Source organism: Myotis myotis, unplaced genomic scaffold (genome assembly GCF_014108235.1).
Source record: "Myotis myotis isolate mMyoMyo1 unplaced genomic scaffold, mMyoMyo1.p scaffold_m19_p_38, whole genome shotgun sequence".
Lineage (NCBI taxonomy): Eukaryota > Metazoa > Chordata > Mammalia > Chiroptera > Vespertilionidae > Myotis > Myotis myotis.
This window is the reverse complement of record NW_023416344.1, coordinates 54,610-81,134: the sequence shown is the minus strand read 5'-3', so window position 1 is coordinate 81,134 and position 26,525 is coordinate 54,610. Positions and strand designations below refer to the sequence as shown.

At 61.5% G+C, this 26,525-nt stretch overlaps 1 protein-coding gene across 14 annotated transcripts; it reads left to right on the top strand.

The window, feature by feature from the left end:
- The first annotated feature begins 682 nt into the window (after positions 1 to 682).
- Positions 683 to 26,523, top strand: CSNK1D (casein kinase 1 delta). 14 transcript variants are annotated; one of them, XM_036303544.1, is made up of 11 exons: positions 685 to 1,089; positions 6,531 to 6,641; positions 15,224 to 15,372; positions 15,764 to 15,992; positions 16,324 to 16,494; positions 17,033 to 17,181; positions 18,824 to 18,995; positions 19,237 to 19,437; positions 19,535 to 19,674; positions 22,222 to 22,285; positions 23,293 to 23,747. In XM_036303544.1, the coding sequence occupies exons 1-10, from the start codon at positions 1,014 to 1,016 to the stop codon at positions 22,252 to 22,254; spliced, it is 1,431 nt and encodes a 476-aa protein (XP_036159437.1). In that variant the 5' UTR covers positions 685 to 1,013; the 3' UTR covers positions 22,255 to 22,285; positions 23,293 to 23,747. The 14 variants fall into 14 exon arrangements, 9 of the variants coding, with proteins under 9 accessions (XP_036159434.1, XP_036159435.1, XP_036159437.1 ...); XR_004966760.1 differs by lacking the exons at positions 6,531 to 6,641; positions 22,222 to 22,285; positions 23,293 to 23,747 and adding exons at positions 25,726 to 25,877; positions 26,398 to 26,523 and having other exon boundaries at positions 683 to 1,089; XM_036303541.1 differs by lacking the exons at positions 22,222 to 22,285; positions 23,293 to 23,747 and adding an exon at positions 25,726 to 25,857 and having other exon boundaries at positions 683 to 1,089.
- Positions 26,524 to 26,525: the final 2 nt, after the last annotated feature.

Here is a 26,525-nt window from a genome sequence, read left to right as displayed (position 1 = left end):
TCCATGATGGAGGTCTGGGTGGTTTCTAGTCCGGGCTGGCATAATGTGATTCCCTGTGATAAAACTAAAACGCTGTCCGGAACCTGTTCAGTGAGGAAGAGGATGGATGGAGGCAGGCAGTCCTGGCCTCGCCCTACCTTCACCCTTCAGATCTGACCCCAGACCCAAGGACGCGCCTTCTGGTCCGAGTGTGCAGAACGTCGGGAGGGGCGGGCGGAGAGGGTGCACCCCAAGGCCGTGGTCCCCTGGACCCCCTGCGGCCTGGCCGGTGTCATCTCTCCGGCCCTGGTCCTGGACAAAAGGCCCTCCCCATGCAGAGTCCGAGGGCGCGGCCCCGGGAGCCTGAAGGGGCGGGTTCGGCTTTCCCCTCCCCATCACCCTCGGGTCAGGGCACAGCCTGCAGGCCTGTCCCAGGGCTGTCCACAGCGGCCGCAGGTTCCGAGACACCCGCGGAGGCAAACGCAGGGCCTGCAATCGGGACGCGGCGGCTCGGAGCTGGGGCTGGGAGCAGGGGGCGGGGAGCAGAGCGAGGAGGGGCCGGCTCGGGGTCCGGGGGTCGCGCGAGGACGCCCAGGCGTGCTCGACCCGCCCCGCCCCTCAGGCCGCTTGGCCACGCCCACAGGACAGCGAAACCCCGCCCCTCGGGCAGCGAGTCCCCGCCCCCAGGTTGCTAGGGGAAGTGACGTCACAGCGCGATGGCGGCGGCTCCTTCAGGCAGCTGAAGGGGAATTTAGGCCCGGAAGATCCGAGTCCATCCGTGGCGGGGAGAGGGCAAGCGTGTTCGACAGGAGCCGGAGCAGGGGCGGCGGCGCTCGGACTGTCCCATCCGCCCCGTATTGTGGCTCTGGGAGCGGCTGGGCGCCTGGAAAGCGATGGTGAAAGCGGGGCCGTGAGGGGGGCGGAGCCGGCAGCCGGACCCGCAGTAGCGGCAGCGGCGGCGCCGCCTCCCCGAGCTCAGACCCAGGAAGCGGCCGGGAGGGCAGGAGGGAGTCGGGCCCGCCGCCGCCGCCGCCATGGAGCTCAGAGTCGGGAACAGGTACCGGCTGGGCCGGAAGATCGGCAGCGGCTCTTTCGGAGACATCTATCTCGGTGAGGCGCCCGTCCCTGGTTCGGGGCCGCCCCGGCCGGCGTCCGCTCGGCCCCTCCGGCCCGGCCGCGGGGACCCGGTCCCGGCCGCCCCCCCCACGTCTGGGCACCCTCCGCCCCCCGCATCTGTCCCCGGGACCCCGCCCCGCGGCTCCCAGCAGGAACTTGGGGCCTCGGGCCGGCCCGCGCCGCCGCCCCCCGGGGGCACCTGCCCAACGTGTGCCCGGGGCTGCGGGGTGGCCCGGGTCGGCCCGAGGCCCCGCTGGCCCCGCCGGCGGCCCGCAGACAGACAAAGGCGGTGGCGGTGCGCGGCCCCGCGTCCTGCGCACGTGCGGCGGGCTGGGTGCGGTGGCCGGAGCGCCGGGGCCCCCGCTGGCCTTCGCGACGCGCCGGGCCAGGCGGGCGGGCGGCGGCCGAGGGCGTGTTGCGCATCCAGCTCCGCGCTGGGCGCCTGGACGCGGAGCGGGCGGTGGGGGCCGCGGCCCGGCCCGTGTCGGACGTTGGCCGGCGGAGGCGGCCGCGGCGCCGCGCTGTCCTCGCGAGCTCGGCCCTGGCTGTTGGAGTGGCCGGGCGGGTCCGAAAACTGTTTGGGGCGGGACGTTCTGGCCCGTGTCCGGTTCCGGGGGAAGAACGCGCAGGTGTGCGGAGCGGCTGGCTGCGCCCCTCCGGCCGGGCACCCACCGCGGACGCCCTGCGCTTCCGGGGCTTGTGTGCCGGTGGCGCCCCCTCCCCCGTGGGCCGTCCCGCAGGCCCGCGGCGTGGGTGCGGAGGAGCCGCCGTTGCGCAAGTTTGGGGGTGAGCTCTTCCCGCGGGGCTTGGGCTGGTGGACTGTCGAGGAGGGTCCGGCCTGGCTGTCCCCGCCCCTCCGGCCCGGTCCACCGGGGGAGGTGCCCAACCGCTGCTGGGCGCCCTCCGCCCCCCGCAGGGGACCCCGCCGCATGCTGCCTTGCTGCCTTTGAACCTGTATTTCCTCCCACTGTCCTCCGAGTAAAATACACTTTGGAGACGTTTGGATTCTACTGTTTAAATATTGATGCCCCGCAGTCAGCCGGCCGCCTTCTCGGCAGCGCTTTGGGCGGCCAAGGGCTGCGTAAATGCGAGCTGTTCGCCTTATTTATAGAACAGGGGGGTTTGGGCAACACTTTCAGCCTGGGACCTAGGAGCTGGACGGAGCGGCCAGCCCGTGAGCTGCCCTTCTGCGGGCATCAAGAGTAGATGTCTGAGTCCTTGTCCTCTGGTTTGAGGCTGCCGGACAGCGCCTGGTGTCCGAGAGTCGCGCGGAAGAGCTGTCAGCGAGCCATTCTCCGAGGTGTCAGCTCTCCTCCTCGGGGTGGGAGCTCGGCGGGACCCCGTCTGCTCGTCTCCACTCTCCTCTCCCTGTGGGCCGGCCCCTCTCGTGGGTCTCGCCAGGGTGGGTGGCGTTTCTCTCCTGCCTCCTTCAGAGAGAGGCACCCGGGGTTCACGTGGAGTTCCTTGTGTGGGGCTGAGCACAGCGGGCCTTGCCCACCTGCGTGGACTCGGGCTGCTGCTGCCCGGAGGAGCGGAGTGTGCAGAGATCTCGTTGGCTGAAAGCTGGGTCTGAAGGTGCTCACCACATACCGTAGTGAAGGGTCGAAGATGAGGTCCAAAGAGCAAAGGGTGGATTGAGTCATCTGGACCGGAGTTTCGTTCTGTTTGTTCAGGCATCGAGTCCTCATCTGGAAGTCGGTATGTCCTTCCTTGGTCCTTCTCAGGCCGGCACTTTGCTCTTGGTCAGGACGCTCTGGACTCCACCGGGCAGGCTCACCCTGTTGTGAGCCTGGCGTTTGGGGTCATGGAGGTCCACTGGGACTTTCTGTGCTTCCATTCCTTCGACACTGGGAGGAGGGAAAGGCTGTCCTTCAGCTGGAGCGGGCCTCCCTCCGTCTGAGCTTCCAGCAGCGTCAGCCCTTCACTCGCTGTCAGGGCACCCTTACCCATGTGATGACATTGGGAAATAAGGGAGGGGTCAGTGTCCCCACTATGGACCCTGTGCTCCAAAGCCCAGTGTGACCAATGGGCACTGGGGAAGAAGAGTGTGTGCGGGCAGTGTGCGAGGGGCCAGCCTGTGTGGTGGTGCCGTGGTCTGCACCGGGGCTGCTCGGCCCTCGGGGTGCGGGGAGCCCCTTCTCACAGAGCTGTTCCCCTCCCTGTCTGTCTTCTGGTGGCAGGGGACTGGGATACCGCATTCCTGGTGTCAGAATGGAGGTTTTCATTTTGCCAGCTTTTGGCTTTGGTACTTGCTCTGTCCATTTATCTCCGGGCGGACCATACTGTCCACCCGACAACATGTCCAAACACCCTTTGGGCGCTAAAGTTTAGGAACCTCTTCATGTCTGATTTTCATGCTCCTGGTGGCACCAGGCAGGTGTGGAACACATAGTAGGGCATCGCCTGCGTCCTCTAGGGTGGTGGCTGAGGGCTCTAATGAGAGGTTCTGGCACTGCATCAGCTGCTTGGTCAGCAGTTACCCTGTGGGTGACCTTTGCCCTGCTGTTCCGGGGCCTCCCTGTTTCTTCGTGGGGGTCACTCAGTGGGAGTGACCTCCCTGTCCCAGGACGGGGCCCCTTGTGGCTCGTTTCACTTACTTACCATCTGCCTTGTCTGGACAACTTGAGGGACAGTGTTGTTTTCGTAAAACCAGCATTGACCTGTGTCTGAACATAGACGTCCCACTGCCTCGCGAGGCGCCCCACTTTTGCCTGATGGGTATTGAGAGTTGGGTTGTTTGGGAGCTAAGCACCTTAGCGTAAACAGAACACGGGGTGCTGAACCTGGAACCAGCGCACGGTGGTATCTTCAGTTCCTAGAAGCACTGCCAGAAGTCACCGCTGTGAAGCACCAGGTTTCGCAGTTTCCACTTGGTCACAGCAACACTGGTGCAGAATAAGATGGTGGTGCCTCCTCGCTGTCCTGTGTGTGTCCCCCCTGCTCTGGGCAGTTTGGGGACGAGGCTTGGAGCAGCACCGCCTGAATCCTGGGGCTCTATTGACTGCAGAAGTGGTTCTACCCAGTGGCCTCTGATGGTTGGTGTCCATGGAATGCACAGAACCTGAAGGGCTGCTGCTCGGACTCCCACCCAGTGGGTGGGACCTCCCGGGGAGGCAGCCATGGTGTGCACCACCTTCATGTCTGTGTGGCCGAGAGCCCATGTGAAGCCCTTCTCTTGGAGTTCCTACACTGGGGAGATTTTCATGTCTCTGATCCTGGCAGGGGCCGGCTCGGTGCAGGTGTGATCCTGGCACAGGCTGGGCACCATGGTTGGAGGAGGGAATCCTCTGTGTTCCAGAGTTGCCTGTGGTCATGTGTCCCGCAGACTGTCTTGCAGGGGTAACTCTTCTGTGTTAGTTTTCCCTGCCCAGTGAGTGAAGCTGGGAGTGTTGGTGCCTTCCTGGAGGCACTCGTCTGGTAGGTAGTCTGCGAAGGCCCAGGCTGCTTTTTCATCGAGGGCCTGTGTCCTGGCTGGGACGGCAGTGATGCGTGTGTGGAGCTGCTGATGTCACTGGTGCGATGAGTCATCCGCTCCTCCTGCGCTGGCTGGTTCAGTTCAGGGTTCCAGGTCCTCACAGGAACTCTGGAGTTCATTTTCCATGTGCACAGTCCGTTTTGTGGTGAAGTCATTTCTCTTGTAATTGGGTAGCTGGTCCCAACTGCAGGCAGGCAGAGCGACCTGCACTGTGTCTCTGAGGGCCCGAGGGTCTCTGCAACGGGAAGGAAGCTTTCAGACCTGGAGGCCACGGGAGAGGTCGGTCGGTGGGGAATATCCCACTGGATCTGCACTGGTGACCGGTTTTGGATTCAGGCTCACTAGCCGTGGCCCATCCCCTGCAGCATCTGAGCAATGAGAGGAGACTTTTCTTTGGGGTCTTGGGCATTTACTGGACGCTAGTCTCCGCAGGCAGCTCTCCTGCAGGAGGTCACTGTTGTGATGCTTGCTGGCCTGGGAGTCTCAGTGTGCTTTGTGACCAGGACCCGTTGATGCCCACAGTCCCTCATGAATCGCACTGTGGTCTCCCAGCCAGGCGGAGGTGGCGAGCGCTGGGGAAGGGAGTGTCCCAGGCTCCGTCCGCGCCTCTGGAGCCAGTGTTCGCGGTTCACAAGCACCCGACTGCTGGGGAGGCTCCCAGGGCCTCGTGCTTGGAGGGCACCTGTGAGGAAGCCAGCAGCGCCCTCACCCTCGCCCTCACCCTCGCCCTCGCCCTCGGCGTGGAGGACGCCTGCCCTCCAGTTACAGCGCCTCGAGGGAGGGCCTGCAGGCCGCCTTGGGCCAGCTTGGAGCTCTGGAGCATTCACGTGTGAAGCCGGAGGGGGTGGTTGTCGGGTTTGCAAGTCATTATTGGAGGAAAATAAAGATAAAATATTTGCAGATAAAAGCTCTTAATTTTACCTCAAAACTCATGGGCTGATAATTGGAGGTATCAGCACACGTTGTATTGCCAGTTTCAGTACAAAACTAACAAAGGTGTATGACAGGTCCATGTTGCATAGGTCTAGTCAGGGCTTTGGAAACGAGTTCATCCTCCCGGTCCAGTGTCAGTAAGAAACACAAGTGTTGTCCTGTGGCCTCATAGCACAAGGCTTACTGAGACCACCCTCCCCCTTCTGTCCCTTGGCCTGGCTGTGACGGGTTAGGGAGGAGCGCTGCCACCTGGGGATCTGCGTCCCTTTGAGGAGTGCCTGACTGTTGAGAGGGCTGGGAGCGGGATCCTTGGCTGGGTGGGCTGGGGTCATGTGTTTGATGAAACCAGCCTTCCCTCTAGTGCAGTGGTTCTCAACCATGGCTGCACATGAGAATCACCTGGGAATGTTTTTAAAATCCTGATTTCTGGGCCTCATCCTCCGGAAATTCTGTTTCTTTGTTATGGGGTGGGGCCACAACATTAGTAACAAAGAAACAATTTCCGGAGGATGAGGCCCAGAAATCAGGATTTTAAAAAGATTCCCAGGTGATTCTCATGTGCAGCCAAGGTTGAGAACCACTGGTCTAGAGAACGGTGAACACACGCACACAGGCCTGTCCCAGCAGTTCGGGGCCGAGGGGCCACACGGAAGGTGTCGCAGGGACACATGGGGTCGCCCTGGGGCTGCCCAACAGGGCGATAGGAAGGGGAGATGGGAGGCTGTGAAGGGCACCCGTCGGCTTTCTCGGTCTCTGGTGACATGATCTGAGTGGGCCCCTGCGGAGGTGGGGGTGGGAAACCAACTAGACTTCCTATACATGTTCAATCCTCCCTGTTTTCAAAGGGGAAAGGGGTCCTTTTCCACGGGGTTTGTGCACCACTGACCTCTCACGACAGGAAGTGGAGCGTGACCATCCTGTGGTCCTTGGGAGATGCGGACAGCGCTCCTGTTCCTGGCGGTGTGACATGGGGTTAGGTGGTGGGCGCCTGCCTGGTAATTAACACTGGCTTTTCTTCCATTGCAAGGTACGGACATTGTGGCGGGAGAAGAAGTTGCCATCAAGCTTGAATGTGTCAAAACCAAACACCCTCAGCTCCACATCGAGAGCAAAATCTACAAAATGATGCAGGGAGGAGGTATGGCCTTGACCTGCTAAGAGACAACTAGGGGGCTTGGGGGCAGCATCCGGACCAACGCCTCTGGCTTGTTTGGGGAAAGGGAGGAAAATGCCCACACCTGGACCCAGCTGTCAGGCGGGCTGCAGAGGCCTCCTCACTTGGACTTCGGGCTCAAGCACTGCTTCCCTGGTCTGCACGGGACAGTGTCTGAGCTCAGGGCCGGCGTGGGCTTTGACTCCAGCACTGCTGGTCATTCTGTGCCAGCTGGGTCACATGGTTTGTTCACAAGCTGGGGTGGGGGGTGACTTCAGACTTTTCTGAGTGAAGCTACTGCAACCCCTTTGAGCTGAATTAACTGTCCCAATTCTGTCCCCAACCTCCCCGGGGGCCTAAGGGTCCTGATGCAAAGGGCACCCATCCTGACCTCAGAGTCTAACTTTTAGAATTTTCTGGAGTTGAAAATAATTTCGCAGATGGAGCAGGAGGTAGGGTGTATAAGGGAGTCTCCATTGTGGAGGCGCTGCAGCCTGGAGAGGACTGTCTGCTGCTCCCCAAGGGACCTGGGCGCAGGGCCTTGGGAAGGATGCTGCGCTGCTTCTCCTTGGAAGCCCCGGGGCGCTTCTTGGGGGGCACTCCCCGGGGCTCCCTGCAGGGCTGTGACCTCTTTCCTCACAGCAGCGGGGTCTCTGCTGCTGCTGCTGGAAACCAGCACTTGGTGCAGCACAGGTGTCTCTAGCAACAGAGACGAGCAGAGCAGCACACGGTCCTGCTTGGCCCTGCACAGGCTGTCCACGTGTCCCTCCTGCGCTTATGGGAGCAGAGAGGCCTTCGGCTGGCACACGGGTGAAAACTTTCTGCCCCTGTCGTCCCAGGGAGAGGCCCGCAGAGGACCTGGCCAGGGTGCTTGCCCACCAGCGGCCGCAGCAGAAGGAAGTTTCTCAGGCACAACTTTTAAGGTGGTGACAGGTAGAACGAGGTGACTCAGGATGTGGCCTTCATGGGGGGCAGGAGCCTGGTGCTGGGGGTGGAATAGAACCTCCCAACTTAAAAGCCTTGTTGACTGTTAAGGAGCAGCACCTCTGAACTCCCAAGCTAGGGCACCCCTGTCATCTGCACAGGCAGGAGCACCCCTCGCCCCGGCCGGAAGGATCAGACACGTCTCTAGACGGAGCTCAGTGCCTGGGGCCAGCACTGCTTCCCGCCAGAACCCTGCTTTAGGAGCCGGTGCCACTGCTCCCAGTCTCCCCTGGCCCTTCTCCACACAGATCCGGGTTCCCCCAGTTTCAGACGCACCCTCAGTGGCTGCTATCCAGGTGTAAGACTTGTGTTTTACTTCATTTTTTAATTTATTTTTTTGTTAATCCTCGTCTGAGGATATTTTTCCATTGATTTTTAGAGAGAGTGGAAGAGACAGGGAGAGACAGAGAGAAACATCGATGTGAGAGAGATATCGTTTGGTTGCTTCCTGCACATACCCCGACCGGGGCCGGGGATCGAGCCTGCCACTGAGGCAAGTGCCCTTTGACCAGAATCGAACCTGGGACCCTTCAGTCCGCAGGGTGACGCTCTAGTCACTGAGCCACACCAGCCACAGGGCAGACCTGTGTTTTAGAGAAATTGTATCCAGAAAAGCGAGCGCCTCCTGGGAGTGTTCTGTGAACTCACTGACCGCGACCGAGACCACGCTGCGCCCGGCAGAGAGGAAGTGGGCATCGCTTTGCCCAGAGAGCAGGGGCTCTGCTGTTCACCAGCCTCTGCATGCGTCCCCGTGGGCACTGCAGGTCGCTGATTGCTGACCCGGGGAAAGGGTCAGCGTGTGGTCCACAGGGACAGCAGGTGAGGAGTGAGCACCAGTCCAGCAAAATGCACCGCAGCTCACTCTGCAGGTCCCCAACCACAGGGGTCTGGAAAAGGTCAGATAAGCCCATGCTTCCCTCTTCTCCTCATAAATTCAAGATTTCACACCAAGCTCTGGTTCCTAGCAGTGAATCCAGAGCTGTATTCGTCTGTCTCCTAGGAAGCAGCCTTGTGTCGACTTTGACAAAAGTTTCTTGCAACTTCATCTTCCCTTCCTTCCTCTCTCGACCCCTGTCTACTGGCAGCCCCCTCCCCCTGCCCTTGGACTAGAGGTTAAAGCAGCTCTGATCCATCTAAAGGCAGGTGTGCCGGCATGAGTCCCATCAAGGAAGGATGGTCTGACCTCAGGAGGCTGGGAGCAGTGGATGGACTATTTCCAGCTTTTTCAGAATGTGACACAAATCATTGAAGCGTTATGGAGACTCCCAGAAATTAAATGTGTAGAAGTGTGGTCTTTTTCTTGGGGGAGGGAGGAATAGAGGATGGGGTTGGGGGCGGATAGGAGTCCATTTTTAGGACAGACCTGGTCCAAATAGGAGACAGGGAAGAGTGCCCTGGCCAGTGCGGCTCAGCTGGTTGGGCGGCGTCCTGGGCACCAGAGACTGCCGGTTCGCGTCCCTGTCAGGGCACATGCCCAGTTTGCGGCTCGATCATCCAGTCGATGTTTCACTCTTAACAGCAGTGTTTCTGCCTTCCTCTTTCTTCCTCTCTCTCTAAATCAATAAAAGTATTTAAAAATAAAATAGGGAAAGAGGAGACAAAGAAGACAGGAGGGCTCAGGACCCTGCTCCAAGCAAGCCTGTGTTTCAGATTTTTTGCGTGGTGTGACCCTCCTGGCAAAGATGCTCTGGCGAGTCTTCCCAGTAGAGGAGGAGCATGTAAACAGTGAAGCCCAGGACACGAGAAAAGCAACACGTTGTCTTTACACCAGCCGGGCCCACCTGGTGGCCAGTCTCCAAGTCCTGGCGCCTCGACCTGGTGGGCGGCGGAGCAGGATCAGACTCCTGTCGCCCGATGTGCTGCTGCACTCGTCCTTCCCGACCCGGGAGCCAGCACGCAGGCTGCACCCTGTTCTTCCGCAACGGCACCCTCTGCTGTTGGGCACCTCGGGCCACACCGGGAAGGTTAAGGACCAGGCCCTGCTTCCTGTAGCCAGCAGCCTTTGGGATGGGTGCAGAGGTCTTAGAACATCGGACCAACTCAGGGTTTTACAGACACGTGAGCCCTGTGACGTGGGAGGCCTGGCCCCCCAGGCAGGACCTGGTGGGGGAAGCGGGTCTGAACAGGAATCCTTCCTCGCCTGTCCACACCCTCGTCTAGCCTCCTCCTGTTCACACCCATTGCCATTCTCCCAGGAGGAGGTGACATCCTGAGGCCCCTGGTAAAACCGCCTCCTGTGATACATTGAAGATGTGGGGCTTTCAAGAGGGCACTGCCCGAGAAGCAGCTCCAATTGGCAAAGTCAGCTGGTTGGGTAGGCTGTGCGCTCCGATAGGTGGTCTCCATGGTGACAGGACACCATGTTCTTGCTGTGCAGGCCTGAGCGGCTGCCGACTCAGCCCTCACATTGCACATGGGCCGGAGAACAAGCAGTGCAGAACATGTACGTCAGGAAGAAAGCGGGTCGCGCAAGATGTGTCCGCACACCACTGGGGCTGCTGGCCTGGGAGCGTGGACCACAGTGCAGTTGTCCCAGTGAGCAGCATAGAGTGGTGTTGGCTGGAGTGGGGTGCACAGGAGTGTAGGAGCAGCAGACCTGCAGCTGGTCCCCAACCACCCCCTTTTGTCTCATCCTGACCCACTGGCCGGGGCAGCTCAGCACTTGACCCCAGAGCGAGGAAGCCAGTGGTGGAAAACCCTGCTCGGAGACCCTCCCTCCCAGAGAAGACAGGGCTGGGGGTTGGGCCGTCACTGCTCTCACCCCTCATTGCTTCACTCCGCACAGGCAAGGTCCTCCTCTCTTTCAAAGGAAAACAGCTTCCCTATTCAGGCCGCTTCCAGCTGAGTTTCTGGGGTGTCCCTGACGCCCGCGGGGCACCTGCACAGGATGGCTGGCGTGCCTGCTCCCCTTGCAGGGGGAGGAGGAGGATGCTGTGGACCCTGCTCAACGCAGTATCCACCCTTTCCACTCTCCATGCTCCTTGAAACCCGGCCGTGGGGCCGCCTCGTGGGGCAGGGCTGTGGCGCTTCCTTCCCAGCGGTAGGCTGGCTTGGCTCTCCCTGTGAGCTGTAGCTGGTGCTCTGGTGGGAGGGGCACCTCTGAAGCTGGAGGTCCAGCTTGGTTCTTTGGCACAACGGTGACCAGGGGCCCTCCACCTGCGGCCCGCGGGCCACATGCAAATACAAATCTTGTATTTGTTCCCGTTTTGTTTTTTTACTTCAAAATAAGATATGTGCAGTGTGCATAGGAATTTGTTCATAGTTTTTTTTAAAACTATAGTCCAGCCCTCCAGCGGTCTGAGGGACAGTGAACTGGCCCCCTGTTTAAACAGTTTGAGGAGCCCTGGTCTAGACCTCCACAGCTGTGGTGCTTGTCTCCGTCTCCTTCCATCTTCTACCCCTGGGACAGAACACCTACCAGGGCCAGTCGCTGGGGAGATTCCAGGCCCTTGGAGTTCTGGACACCCACCTCCATTGCCTCGCGCTCCTTCAGGCTCAGTGCACCGGGGTCAAGCGTGGTCATGGCGTAGACAGGAAGCCTAATCCCGTGTGCATGGTGACCCACTTACGGATGCCAGCCCCGTGCAGCAGCTGCGGCTCCCAGCACCTTGGCACGGCCACCTGCAAACTGCTGGGTGGACATGGAGCCCACAGTCTGCTGAGCCCCAGGGTCCTGGTCAGATGGCTGTTGGCCCCTGAGAAGTCCAGAAACTGAAGTGTAATTACTTTTCTTAATGTGATTGATTTTTTAGAGGGGGAGAGAGAGAGAGAGACATTAGTGTGCCTCCTGCACACTCCCTACTGGGAATTGACCTCACAACCCAGGCCTGTGCCCTGATCAGAAATTGAACTGGCAACCTCTTGGTGCAAGAGTTGACACTCAACCACTGGGCCACACTGGCCGAGCTGAAGTTTAATTCTTAAGTTTAGCCAAATACAAACCATCGGTGACTAGGAATAAGTCTTGAGCCACATAAGACCTGTGTGCAGAAAATGCAAAGCTGGCTGGAGGGCACTGCAGACGACTTCCAAGTGTTCCTGGTTGAAGCCTCGGGTGTCGCTCCTCCCAGGGCGCCTCGGCCAGCCGGGTCCCGTCCAGGCCCAGCAGCATGTCTCCCACATGACAGGCTGACTCGAGAACTCGGGCGACCGCCAAGGTCCGAGACTGACTGAATGCTCCTGAGGAAGGCATGTGCCCTGAGAAGATCAAAACTCAGGCCCGAAGGAGTGAGCATGCCTGGCATCCAGATAATGGCTTCTGGTGTCATTTCTCACAGGAGCCTGGTCTCACAAGGGCTGGGCAGGAGGAGGTGAGGCAGTCAAGCAGGCTATGTGTGGCTCAGGGAGAGCTCTCAGGCCAGTGGGCACATGTCCAGAGGACACAGGAGCAAGCTTGGAGGGGCATCTGTTGGCCAAACTTGGGATAACGGGAACCTCAGAACTAGTAACTCCAGCCCCCGGGAGAAGGGAGGAGCATTCATGACTCCAGAGTGTGCGCTCACACAGGAAGCTCCACAGAAAAATGCAGAGGAAGCAATCGAGTGGGAATTGCCGCTTTGTTGATTGGTCCCAGCAGGAGTCACCGATGCCTGCAAGCACCTTCAGGGAGCGGGTCTGACCCCACCCCGAAGCTTCGCCCACAGAGGACGGTAACGGAGAGTGGATGGCGAAGAGCCGGCAGGCAGCAGCTGACAAGGGGTCCGGCCAGCAAGCAGGCACATCCAAAGTGGTCCTGCAACGCTGCCGAGCACCAGAGGTCTGTGGTGACCACACACCACAGGTGGCCCTGATGGGACCTGGGTGGGGTGGGGGGGCACAGCTTCTGGGACCCATTTTGGCCACAGTGGTGCTGCCCCCACACAGACAGGAACGGGCCTGGGAACTGACCCGCAAGACCAGCCGTGGGTGCTGTGCAGATGTCATTCCGGTGGGAGAGGCCTCGTGAGCACGAGGGCAATGGGCGTGTGCCTCCTCACCAGGAACCACCTCCAGAGTGAGGCTGGAAACGTTTATTTTTTAAGTCGGCTTCACTGAGGTGTAATCAGCTGCGTGTATTTTAAGTGTGCAGTGTGATACGTTCTGCCGTGTTGATGCCCTCATGGAACCATCTCCGTGACTGGGGGAGTTGCTGTCTCCATCACTCCCAGAAGTTTAGGTCCCCCTTTGTCCCTCCACTCCCTCCCTCTGTTGCCAAGTCACCAGTCCTCTGCTGCCGTCGGGTTGGTCTGCCTTTCCTAGTGTCTCGAAGGGAGCAGACCTGTGCTGGACGCGTCTGTGCTGTGCGTCCCAGGTGTCGGGCACGCCCACCGCTGCTGGGACTTCTCGCAGGCCCTGTGGGTGCTGGTTTCCTTTTCTCGTGGTCAGCAGCCGGCTTGGGTGGTTGTGCTCTTCAGGTTGTCCATTTTGTCCGAGTTGGAGTTCCTGGCGCGAGGCAGTTCCCATGCCTCCTATCAGCCTGTGGACGTTCGCAGTCTCGTTAGCCCGTCGCCTGGATGGCGGTAGTTTGTATCTCCTCTTCCCTAGCAGTCTGACTAGAGGTTATCGAAAGTCTTCTCAGAGAGCCAGCTTTTGGCTTCAGTAAGGTTCCTGTTTCATTGATTTTCTCCTGTGACCTTTTATTTCTGCTAACTTTGGGTTTCTTAGGTTTTCAGATAGAAACAGATCATTGATCTCTTTCTAGCACAGGTGTTCACTTGCTGCAAATTCCCCCAAATACGACTGTTGCAGCGTCTCCTGAGTCCTGCTGTGTTGGGTCCCCATTTCACTTAGCCCCACACGCTTTCTAACCCCTTCTGATCTCCCCCTGGATCCGGGGCCGTTTACTGTGGTGCCTGTGTGCCAAGCGCGTTTGTTCTGCTCCCAGCAGGAAGGCTTGTCTGCCTCTGACATCCTGGCCTCGTTGCCCCTCCCGGGCTGGACGCTTGGTGCTGGCTGTGAGCAGGGACTGCAGTGTCTGCCATGTCAGCCTACCCGCCAGCAAACCAGTTGGCGATCCATGGTCTCATGGAGGCTGCAAAGGACGAGGCTCCCTGAGCTCCAGCGAAGGGACAGCAGCGGGAAGACCTGGGGAGACACCCAGTTGTGTGGCTTCAGGGTGAGGGCTGCTGCTGTCCCTGTGTTGAGGCGCCCGCACAGCCCGAGGGACAGGCAGGCACCAGTTCTGAAGTGCCTGACGGAGCTTCCAGATAACTTGGGGACGTTGCAGAGCTCTCCGTTCTGTTTCTAAGGGGGTGCTGCTGTCAGAGCACACTCCACTGCGCCGGCCCTTCCCCTTCAGCGAGGCCTGTCTGGTGGGCGCACGGAGGGTCCCGCTGTGAGACTGGACTGAGCTCAGTCAGACGGCCTTGTCTTCCTGTCGCTTGGCTTCCTGTATTGCGGTGCTCTGTGTTCACTGCAGAGGCTTAGAGCCGGTTCTCTTGATGAATGGATACCTTTGTCACTGTGAAATGACAGTCTTCTCCACCATCTGCTGCGTGGGATGCTAATGTGTGTTCTGTGCCCTTTTGTCCTCCTGTCTGTCCTGCCTGTCGGGCGCCCAGTGTATGTCTGTGCAGAGAGGGCGCCTGCCCTGTCTCTAACGCGGGAAGTGCCCTCCGGGTGGCAGGTCCTCCCACAGCATCCTCTCTGGTGCTGGGAGCTGCTGGGGGGACTTGGTTCTCACGTGTGTCCGTCAGGCTGTGGGTTTGGGGCCATGCACGCCTCTGCGCAGCCGCAGGCCCTGAGGGGCTCCCCGTTCTACGTTGCTGTGGCCTCGCCTGCCGCTGGCTCGTGCACAGGAGCAGAGCAGGCCTGCAGGTGGCTGCCCCTGCGCCTCGTTGTGGCTGCGCACGTCTCTGTCTGTCTCTGCTGGAGGCTTCTGCAGCCTGTGCCTCTGGGATGCCAGGTCTCCCCAGCGCGAGGCAGGCCTCCGTTCTGTGGAGAAGCCGCAGCCCCCGCCCTTCACTCCTCAGTGTGGGGCCTCTCTCCCCTGCTGCTCCCGGACGTTCTGTCACTTTTGTGAGCCCTTGGCGTGTCGGGACGGCTGGGTGATGGTCTTCATGATGCTTCCCTGGGGACTGCGGGTTAAATGCCGTCCCCGGGCTATTCCTTCCCGTGTGAAGTCTGTCCCCGTCCCTTCTCTTTCCTCTCCTGGGCACTCTGGTCACAGAAGTGGCGGTGCCCTGCAGTTGTCCCAGCTGCAGCTCCGTCGGCCCTGCCAGTCGTTCCTACGTGTCACATGCCTCAGGCCACAGGGTCAGGCCCCCCCCCCCCCGTGTGTTCCCACGTGCGCGTGGCAGTGTCCTCTGCAGGTGGGCTGTGAGTGTCCTGCGGGTCTCCCCCGCGATGGGTGCATGCACCACCCTCACAGAGGATGTTGACCACCGGGTCCCTGGGCGCTGCTTCCGCCCACACCCCTCTCTTCGCTGCCCCTCCTTCTCTGTCCTGCATTTGCCCACCCTTTACCCACAAAGTGGGCACCATGTTCTCGCCTTGTGTCCTGTGACTGCTGCCCACCTGACCCTGCTCAGGGAGTCCCATGTGAGCGCAGGTGTGTCAGGGTCTCTGTCCCACCCCTGGCCACCCTGAAACCCTGTCTCTTCCAGTGGGCATCCCCACCATCCGGTGGTGCGGGGCGGAGGGGGACTACAACGTCATGGTGATGGAGCTGCTGGGGCCCAGCCTGGAGGACCTCTTCAACTTCTGCTCGCGGAAGTTCAGTCTCAAGACCGTCCTGCTGCTGGCCGACCAGATGGTAAGCGCTGCCTCGCGGACCCCCTCCCCCGCCTGTCCTGCACAGGGAGGAAGGAGGTGTTCATTCACTGTCGCCACGGGGTAGTGACATGGTGGGCTGGTTTGGAGAGCCACCGCGGGCACGGCACAGCTCACCCCGGTGTGGGGCCTGCCTCCGGGCAGATGGGGCCGCAGCGGGACGGCTGCTGCTGTCCGTCCCCCGGGAGAGCCCCCCACAGGGAACCCCCGGGTGTGGGTGTGGGTGTGGCTGTGGTGAGAGTGGTGGGTTGTATCCATCTGATGATGGAGCACTGCCCCAGCCAAGTGCCGACACGCAGCTCCGGCCGGGCCCTGGCTGCCGGCAGGAGCCGCCTCCACGCACTGTCAGGCTGACCCCCGTGGCTCTCCTGCAGATCAGCCGGATCGAATACATTCACTCAAAGAACTTCATCCACCGTGACGTGAAGCCAGATAACTTCCTCATGGGGCTGGGGAAGAAGGGCAACCTGGTCTACATCATCGACTTCGGCCTGGCCAAGAAGTACCGGGACGCCAGGACCCACCAGCACATCCCCTACCGCGAGAACAAGAACCTCACCGGGACGGCGCGCTACGCCTCCATCAACACGCACCTGGGAATCGGTGAGCCTGGCCACTGGCCCCGGCTGCCTGGCATGTCGGGCTCCGCTCGGAACAGCCGGCCTCGGGAACTGGGAGTCAGCACGTGGGGAGGCAGGCAGGCTGCAGGGAGGCTGAGGTGTGGGGCGTGGGCAGGTAGGCGGGGCTCCCTGGCAGCTGTGACACGGGTGTGGCTCATCTGGGAGCCACCGTTCTCTAATAGCACATCCGGGCAGATTCTTCAGCAAAGAATCCAAGTGTATTTTTTTGTGGTTTTTAGAGTTCATTTTCCACAGTGTGTGTGCTTGCTGCTGCTGGCTTGGGCCAGGCTTTACTCATTTCCTCCTCTTTCCAGAACAATCTCGAAGGGACGACCTGGAGTCACTGGGCTATGTGCTCATGTACTTCAACCTGGGCTCCCTGCCCTGGCAGGGGCTGAAGGCTGCCACCAAGAGGCAGAAATACGAGCGCATCAGTGAGAAGAAGATGTCCACGCCCATCGAAGTACTGTGCAAAGGCTACCCCTGTGAGTGGCCTCAGGCCTGCGCGTGCAGGGTGGCGGGAGGGTGACCCAGGCCAGCCCCTCGTCTGGTGGGTGGCCGGTTCTCCGGAACATCTGGAGCTGTAGCTCAGGGCGTTCTCCTTTGCTGTGCGGGGCTGCCTCTGGGACAGGTGCCCAGAGAAGCCACGCGTCTCGGTGCTGCTGCATTCTCCTCTAAAGGTTTTTTTATTGTTTTTTGGGGAGAGAGAAACTGATCGCTGCCTGCTACACGCCCCCTTCCAGGGATCAAGCCCGCAACCGGGCATGTGCCCTGACCAGGAATCGAATGGCAACCTTTTGTTGCATGGGATGACGCCCAACCAACTGACGCACACCGGCCCGGGCAGTGCTGCATTTCCTTAAACTTTCCCAGCGCCTCCATGCTGCACAATGTGGCTGGTGTTTCAGGTTCCCTGTTTTGCCCCTAAGTGAGGAGGGTGGGTGGTAAACAGTGACGTGGCCTGTTGCCGTGCGGTTCCCAGTCGGGGTGTTGCTGGTTAGCTCTGAGTGTCTTGTTTTACAGCCGAGTTTGCCACGTACCTGAATTTCTGCCGTTCGTTGCGTTTTGATGACAAGCCTGACTACTCGTACCTGAGACAGCTCTTCCGGAACCTGTTCCATCGCCAGGGCTTCTCCTACGACTACGTGTTCGACTGGAACATGCTCAAGTTTGTAAGTGGCCTCGCCAGCTTGCTGACCTTCCCATGCGGACGGGGTACAGCCCGTCGGCCAAAGTCTGCGGCTGTCTGGCTCACGTGCGTGAGGCAAGCTGCCTGAGGTTCGGGTTCAGAGCATGTTTGCTGCACCGGAGCTGGTGTTCCTGCCGGGAGAGGTTCCTGCCGCGGAGAGGTCCCCAGAAGCACAGTGCCCGTCGAGGGGAGGCACAGACAGACAGGCAGGCACGGGGGTGTCCAGAGCCAGACCTCTCCAACACCGTGTCCTCTCTCGTTGAGCGCTCATTGTATGATTGTTGCCATCAGTTCTCGGTGCCCGCGTGTTCCTTACGCAGGAGGAGCGGCTGAGACAGGCCTCTGCACCAGTGTGTGGCCTGGGAAGGTGCTGGGTGCTGGGCCTGACCTTGGCCTGCAATCAGCTAGACTTGTGTCTGTTCCTTAATTGCCTGCGGGGACGCTGCAGGGCGTGGGGGCGGAGTTTGAACTTTAATTTGTTCCCATCCAAGTTGGGTCTGTGAGTTGTTAGTTAATCTGCGGGCATCACAGCCAGAATCCCAGTTGTTTTAGAACTTCCCCTTCCTCTTTCATTAAAACTCGTTCTCTTTAGTTGTGAGCTTAAAATAGGAATTGGGACCTTTCCAAGGTGACACAGTCTGAGGAGCAGAGCCTCCTCTCCGGGTGCAAAACAGGAAGCCTTTCCCCGCCCCGGGCGCAGGCTCCGTGCGGCCAGCGTTGGGGCTACAGCCTCCGGCGGGGGGGAGAGTCCGCCACAGTGCCTGCCTGACACAGACCTGGCCTCTTCGTCCACGGAGAGCCAGGGGTGGGAGCAGGGGCCTGGAGTCTGACATCAGAGTGGGCCTCCGGTCAAAGCCCCTCGGCCCCGTGCTCATCAGGGCTCGGCCGACCTTTTCTGTAAAAGGCCACTGAGGACGTTATTTCGGCTTGGCAGTCAGCGGTGCTCAGCGGCCCAGCTCGGTGTCGCTGGAAGCCGGTGGGCGACGTATGGGTGAAGCGTGCAGAAGCAGATGGGTCTGAGCTTGGCCCGACGGCCGAAGTTTGCAGACTCTTGCCTGGTAGGGCTGGGAATCGTGTGTGAGCTTCAGTGTGCGGTCGCCTCGCTGTACCACGGGACATGCTGCGCCGTGCAGTGGCTTGGTCCTCCCTGGGAGTGGAAGTGGCTGCCTGTGCCTGAGTCTTCCACGTGGCCCTCCCAGGACAGGCCTGGCCTCTGCCCTCCTCGTGACATGAGCACCAGCGTCACCTTTGCCCTGGGCTTGAGGTCTGGGCCGAGTGGACTGCCGCTCATGCCTGCTTCTCAAACTCCCGACTTCATGCCCTCCGATGATTTCCTGTCCCTGTGAATGCTGACAGCAGAGGGCCCCCCGCTGCCGGGGGTTGGGGTTGGAGGAAGTGCTGTAGCCCTCGTGGGGTTTCTTTGCTGCCCTGGGAAGTCGGGGGAGGCCTGGCTGCTCGCTCCCTACTCAGGACTGGGATGAGCTGAGCGTTGCCCTGGAGGGAGAGACATCTCGCTGGCTCTGACTTGTTCCAAATGCCCTGGTGTCTCTCAAGTGGCAGGGACAGCCAAGGCCGTGGGTTGTCTGGCAGCCCTGTTCAGCTCTGGCCGCCTCTTGCCTGCCTAGGGTGCCAGCCGGGCCGCTGACGATGCCGAGCGGGAACGCCGGGACCGGGAGGAGCGGTTGAGACACTCCCGGAACCCAGCCACACGGGGACTCCCTTCCACAGCCTCGGGCCGGCTGCGGGGAGCACAAGAAGTGGCTGCTCCCACCCCCCTCACCCCTACCTCACACACTGGTGAGTGCTCCTGGGGCCCCAGCTCGAGCCCTGTGACCACCCCACCCCGCCTCCCAGCAGGCAGTGGGTTCTGTTTGGGTGTGACCTCGAGGGGAGCCAGCTCTGAGGAGGGACTGGGCTGGCAGCTGTGCCTCCTAGGGGTGCCTGTGTGTCCCTCTTCCAACTCCCGAGGGTGGACAGGCCAGGGAGCAGCCTGGGCGGTGCCTTTACGAGTGTCCGTCTCACAGTTTCTCATTCTTAGTACACACATCCCCCACCAGCCTCTCCGTCCCCATCCCTGACAGCATCCCAGCAGAGCCCTGGGCAGCCTTCCCATGGGAGACCCGCGCTGGCGTCCCCCTCGAGGGCCCTGCCCCCAGGCCCTGGGCAAGCTGCTGGGAAGCGAGAGGCGAGTGTTGGCGGGGGACCTGCCTGTGCTGCCCTGATGGCCAAGAGGATGCAGGTGGGGTAGGCGGCCTGGGTCTGCTCTGGGTTGTGTGCTGAGGACAGAGCCTTGGATGGAGCGCTAGGAGGCCTCACTCCCCGCCTCTCCCCTCCAGCTAACACCTCTCCTCGGCCCGTGTCCGGCATGGAAAGAGAGCGGAAAGTGAGTATGCGGCTGCACCGTGGCGCCCCCGTCAACATCTCCTCGTCGGATCTTACGGGCCGACAAGATACCTCCCGCATGTCCACCTCACAGGTATGCGCGCCAGCTTGCCGGGTGGGACACTGGCCCAGGCTTCTCTTTGTTTGGACTGGTCTATGGGCTCCGGGCGGGGTGGGTGAGGGCTTTGAAGGGTTGAGCTGATGAGGTGCCCTGGCCCCTGGCTGCTATTCGCCCCTGGGGTTGAGAGCCCCCGAGACCAGCTGTGTGGGTGCCGGGCGCGTCTCTGCCCCGCGGGGCCTCTTCTCTTCTGCTGCCCCAGCCCAAGCTGGCCTCAGGCTCAGCGTCCCCTGCGCACACTCGCTGCACTGCACCCACGGGCTCTGGGTGTCTTGTAGGCACACCCAGCCTTGGGCTCTTCTCCCCTTGGCTAGGCGTTCCCCGGCCGAGTCTGGCCAGGGGAGGGGCTGCTGGCAGTCACGTGGGGTGGTGGGCAGAGGCCTGTTGGGGCCCAGCACCTGGTGACGTGCATGGGTGAGGGTCCCCGTCTTGGCGGCCCTGTGCGCTTGTCCTCCGCATCTCCCTCTGCCCACGCGGGCGGCCGTTGCTGCGGTTCTGTCTTGCAAGCAGCTCTCTCAACACAGCAGCTTTTTCCCTCAAGTACTGCCAGGGTCCCCTTCCATGACAAGGTGGTCAGGCGTCAGGAACCTGCCCCTGCTCCCGCGATTGTTCTGTGGGGTGTCCTGGGGGGAAGTCGGGTGCAAGTGGCCCTCTGGTTCACTGTGATGCCACCTCGGTGTATAGGTCAGCTCCCGGGCCCCGCGGCCAGGCCTGGTGGATTTGGGGTGTGGCTTGTTGGTGAATGGGGTGGCGTGGGCATGGTGGCTGGAGAGCTGCGGGGCCTGCTGGTCTCTGGCAGAGGACCAGGTGTGCCCGACGGAGGCAGAGCTGACCTCCAACCAGTGACCCTGCTGGACACGGTGGGCTCTGGGCCTAGTTCTCCCGAGACTGAAGATGCAGGTGGTTTGAATGTGGGGCTTGAGGGGTCTGGCCGGGGTGATGGTCCCAGCCCTCTTCCCTCTCCTCAGGATGCAGCGGGGCTTCGGGGGCTCCTTCCCAGGAGCCCTGGAATCCATGAGTCAGCAGCCGGGAGCAGGTCCTGGGAGCTGTCCGCCCCACCTGCGCGTGCAGTGGCGCTGTGGCCCCGGGCAGCTCTGGCAGGGACGCCAGGGGCTCTGTGTGGACTCAACGTCTGCATGTTGGGGACCCAGCCAGCAAAGACCAAGGACCTTAAGAAAAGAAAGTGTCTGATGGGTTTGGGGTCACTGAGGAAATGGAAGAGTCAGAGGTCCCCAGGTGCCAGGCATTTACAGGTGGGAGTACAGCTTTTCTCCATCAGGCCAGCCTCACCGCTGGCCTCCCGTGCGCCCGAGCACAGCTCCGCGGCCATCCTGGGAAGGCATAGCCGCCGCGGCGAGCTGGTAACTCAGATCCTCTGCGCTCCTGTTCTATCTCCATCTGGAGGAGTAGAAGGTGGGCCTGTGCGTAGGGAGGTCTCAGAGGTTTGATGGGGGTGTGTTTCCCCTCCAAAAGCAGCACCTCCGCTTTTGTCACTGGTCACCCTAGAGGTTTTCTCAGGATCTTCATGTGGAGGACACGCCCCGTCCCAGGCGTGTCTGTCTCGGGTTCCTGGTCACCGTGGGCGGCTCCTTTAGGCTCTGAAAGGCCCCTGAGGGCCAGCATGAGACTCAGGGCGGGGCTGCCCCTGTCTGGCCTGGTGGTTTGGAAGTTATGGAGGGAGTGGAGTCCCGGCTTCCATGATGTTATAGCCTCCAACCACACTTGTTCCCCGAAGAAAGGGGGGTGAAGGAGAAGCAGCCATGCGTGTGTCCGCCTGCCTCCTCCATGGCAGCATCTCTGTGCCCTCCAGGAGGAGACACATCTGGTGCCCATGCGCCCGGCCCAGCTTCAGCAGGAAGGGCCTCAGTGCCGTCGTCAGCTCGCCGGTCAAGACCTGCTGCCCCTCTCCAGCTGGGTGTGGGGCGTTGACCCGTGTCCCTCGTCCTGACCCCTGGCCAGCCTGCACTCACACTCTGCAGTGGCCACTCCTCGCACCCACTTCCTTCTCACGGGCAGCCGTGCTAGACCAGCCCCGGGGGCCGGCCCTGCATCCCTGTCCCTGCAATGCAAGTGGCTCACAGGGAGCCTGCAGGGCAGGGCGTCTGGTGGAGGAGCTTGTGCGTGGTGACGTGCTCTGGAGCCAGCAGTGCTGGTGGGCAGCGCTGGTTCCGGGCCCTGTGTTGTGCGGCAGTGTTAGGCCACGTCCCGCCACCCAGGGAGGTCCCTGCTCGCCGTGTCAGTGAGGAGGTGTGTCCGGATGTGTGTGGTAGGAAGGCACAGGCTGCTCCGAGCAGTGACAGGCCGGCAGCTGTGCGTTATTCTCGCTGCTCGCTGCCCCCAGCCCCCGTCGGCCTTAGTGCAGGTCATCCTAGAGGAGCCACTGTCTGCTCTTGTTGGGGGGCAGGTGAGGCTGAGCTCCTGCGCGGTTCGTGCTGGTGGAGGCGAGGCCACGCTTCTCGGAAAGGCGCCTCCTGCGGGCCAGCCGGCTCCCTGACCAACAGCTGTCTTTTCCCCCCCCCTCAGAATAGCATTCCTTTCGAACACCACGGCAAGTAGCTGCACGTCTCCCGGTGGAAGGCAGCACTGGGTGAGTGTGCTCATGGCCGGTCTCTCCAACAGCAGGCACCAGGGCGGGCGGGGCTGGCCCCTCGCCCACGGGGAGCACACAGGCGGGCTTGGTCTTGCATGCCAGGTGCTGCAGAGTGAGGTCCCTCTGCCCAGTGCTCTCCCTCATGGATTCCAGAACTGTGGTCAGAGCCAGTCGGGGGGTGAGGAGCGAGCAGGCTGTAGGGGTTCCTGAATGGGTGACCCCAGGACCTGCCGCCGTGTGGGGAGCCGGACCCGGGCTCTGTAGGTGGATGCGCTGGCTCCAGTGGCCCTGGGACACTCCAGCCGCTGGGTCCGGGGTCGGTGGTCGGATCGTGTCAGTCGTGCTCAGCTGAGTGGCCGCGCTTGGCGGGGCCTCTTGTGCTCTTGCTGCGCGAGACTCCTGTGGTCTCCGCAGTCCTGGCTTCCTTCCACATTCGCTTCTGTCTTCCTCGTTTTATTTTTCCTTTCGAACTTGGTCTCTGCCCAATACCTTGTCTCTGCTGTTGTGTGTACTAACCCGTCGCCCAGCGCTGCTCCCTGCGACGTGCATGGCTGGGCTCCTGTCTGGGCCACGCGGGGCGGCTCCTTCCCTGGATGGGGCTGGCGGCTGGGCCATGTGGACCTGCTGGGGCTTTAACACTGCGGTGCTCTAGGAACCATCTCGATGGGAACTGCTTGTACCTCCCCCTGGGGGGGCCCCAGTGCCCATGGGGCCTGGCCCCCAGGCTACGGGGGGTGGCTGGGAGCCAGTGTCTCTCCTGCTTGGACTCTGTCCTGTCGTTGACGAGCTTCTCGGCCGCCTGCACGCCTCTTCCTCTTCCGTCTCCTGTCGCTGTTCTGCTGAGCACGTCCTGGCCGCAGAGGGAGCTCCTGGAGCAGCCGGGGGCACGGGCGTCCAGAGTGGGCGAGGCGGCGTCTGTCCCCTTCCTCCCAGGGCACCTCACTGACCAACCGGCCCAGCCTCCGGCCGCACGCTGACCTTGTCCTGTGCTTTGGCTCCGACAGATTCCCGGTCGGGTGGCTTCCAGTGGTCTTCAGTCTGTCGTGCACCGATGAGAACTCCTTTTTGCTGTGAAGGGCAGACAATGCATGGCTGATCTCCTCTGTTACATGGCTTTACTAGTGACGCTCCCCGGGCTAGGACACCGGGCGCTCTCCAGGCCACCCACCCAGCAACGCCCGTGGGGATACCAAACAGACTAAACCGGACAGACTCCAAGCGCTGCCACCGCCGGGCTCCACTGAGGCCCACGTGGACATGGTCCCGGGGCTGGGAAGACGGCCGCGTGAGTGCGAGACTCTTGAGACAACAGACTCCCGATGCAGAGCCTTTCGGTCCTCCCTGCCGCGGTGGCGCCCGCGACCCCTGATGAGTCTGCTGTAACCACCATCTTCTACTTGGTTCTGACAGTTTTGTATCATTTTGCTAAAAATTACTGGCTTAAATCTGTGTAAAGAAATCTTTTTATTGTTCTTGTCTGTTTCTGCGGTCTTAAAAAAGATGACCTCAAAGTGTCCCGCCTCAGACACCGGCGTGGAGCTCTGTAGACCAAGGTGGGCGCGGGCACCCTGCTGCCAGCGATGTTTCCTGCTTCTGTTTGGCGTAGTCCACTGTAGGGGGTGTTCTCCCGAAATTGTCACGTGTACACGTGTGTAACATGTCTGTGCGTGTGTTGTGTGCTTTGTTCTGTGGCCTCTCCTGGTTTTGGCCATCACTCCCTCCCACCGTAACTGAGCCGCCAGGACTCGAGTCGTCAGAGCCATTAGAGAGCAAGGGCGTCGCGGTGCTTCTGGCGGAGCCGAGCGCCGATCCCACCTTCCCAGACGCGGCAGCGGACGCCAGGTGCCTGGGACCCGGTGCCCAAGACTCGGAGGCGGAGGCGGCGCCCCGGGCCCTCCTGGGTTGTGAGCGGTTACTTTGCTGGTGGTTGTTGCCTCAATGCCTTTGGATTTGGGGGCATTTTCTAGACAGACTGTACATATTAGCAGTGCAGAGTGGCCCTTAACGTGTGCTAACATCTGTGTGCTCCACATCTGTCCACCTGGGGTGCAGGTTTGCCCAGAAAGAGGCCGGCCCAAGGGAGCCCCCTCTCCAGTGCCCAGAAGCAAGTGATCCGTGACTGAGGCCCAGGAGGGTGTGTCCTGCTTTCTGAGCCCAGAGGACGGAAGCAGGCAGGGCCGGCCTCATTCTCACCAGAAAGACACTCGCGGGGCCGGGCTCCCCGTGGCCCCTTTCCAAGGCGGTGGCAGAGTAGACAGGAGCCCTGTCTCGGAATGGGGTCCAATGCAAACATTCGTAGGTACTTGCACTCCCTGTCCCCCCTGCAGAGGTGTGGGAAACGGGGGAGCTCGTAGGACGCTATTAGCCTTTAAAGGTGTACAGGTCCAGGTCCCTCCGGCCCCAAGTCCCACAGCACAGGGCGCCGGTCCTGGGATGCCCGGCATGGGTGGGCACACCGACGCACAGCTGGCCACCCTGCAGGCGCTGGGGGACGTGGCTGGGGCGGGTGAGTCAGGGCAGGGGGCTTCCCTCTGGAAGTGTGAGCCATGGCACCCCACCCAAGCCCTCCCACTGGCCGCGGACAGTGTCGCATCCATCGCCCCCACACGAGCCAGTATCTGCAGCCTGTGTGGGTGGTGTGACCTGTGCATTTGTGTGACCACTGTATTTGTGTACTTACCACACCATGTAAATAATAAATATATGACGTCTACCTTTCTTCCCCGTCCCCAGCATGTGGTCTTTATTTCGTCAGCGTGAGTTTTCCGTGTGTAGGTCACTTTCTGAGCCTGGGCCCCTGTGAGCCTGGCGGGCAGGTGGATGGGCTGGGACGGGGCTGCTGCACTTGGCATCGGCCCGTTCTCGGGAACACGGCCGGCAGGGCACGTGGACCCGGCCCAGCCGAGCCTTCCAGATGTGCTGAGCACCTCAGGGTCCTTCCTAGTGTCCCCAGGGCATGACTCCAGGGGTGGGTGCGGCTACTTCTGCTGCTCCTGGCCAGCAGGGGTGAGGCAGCTCAGGGCGAGAGGGAGGTGGAAGTCCATGGGGGCACTCAGTCCTGATGAATGAGCCATGGGGAAATCCTGTGACAGTAGGCAGGCCGAGCCCCCCGCGGGAGAAGGGAGTGGGGTGCACAGCCCAGAGAGCGGGCGGCTGCTGAACCACAGGCCTTGGGGCTGGCCCTTCCAGACCTGACAAGCTTTGCCCAGGGTCCAATCTGGCCCACCTCACACGACGGGTCATAGAGGTAGGGCTGCGCCTTGACCTGGGAGTGCCGGCCGAGGGGAAGCAGAAAGGGTGCCGCCGGCAGGGCCCCGGGCTGCGGGCTGCAGGCTGCGGGCTGCGGGGAGGTGCCTGGCTGCGGCGCCGAGCTCCGGGCGGTGTCCTGACCTGGTGACCGAGCCCAGAGGTGAGCCCTCGCTTGCTTTTCGTTGCAGAGGAGCAGAGACGTGGCGTCTCTCCGGCTGCACTCGGCCCGCCAGGGCACCCGCTGCCGGCCCCAGCGCCCTCGACGCACCACCTACTGAGGCGGCCCCAGCGGCCTCCGATCGGGTTCCCAGCCACGCAGGCGCACTGGCCATGAGGGCAGGTGGGTGTGAGGGACCTGGGCAAGGCTCGCAGGGCTGGACGGGGAACAGGTAGGACCCCGGGTGCTGACTGTGTAGGGCCAGGCAGCCGCCTGAGGGGTGAGTACATAGAAGGCAGGACCCAGTGGTCACACCTAGGGGCTCCCAGGTGCCGGCGCAGGGCCCTCGACCAGCAGCCCTTGGGGTCCAGGCTCATTTTGTTGTTCGTTGAGAAAGTGAGGTTTGGGGGGAGCGGTAGACCACGCCCACACCTCAAGCCAAACTCCGCTCTTCTACACGCAGGTTTATTCCAGACTTCCAGGGGAGCAGAAGGGAGCTGTCCCCAGACACTCAGGGTGGCAAAGGGCATGGTGGGTGCAGTCAGGGAGGGAGGGCCTGGCCCCACCCTCTGATTAAACTCTCCGAAGGGTGGGTTTCTAGGTCCTTGAGCCCAGCTGTGGGCACCGGGCTCTCCTGGGGTCAGCAGGCCGGGTGACGGGTGCCGACGGCTTGTATGTAACCTAGGGCTTGGCTTCACCACAGATCTGCTTTGGAATGACACGGTTCCCACCCGCCACCTCCCCCGAGAAACTGATCAGGTGACGATCCCCTGCTGGGGGCCCCCCAGCCTGAGATAGTCCTGTTTGTGAAATAAATATGAACCTTGACAG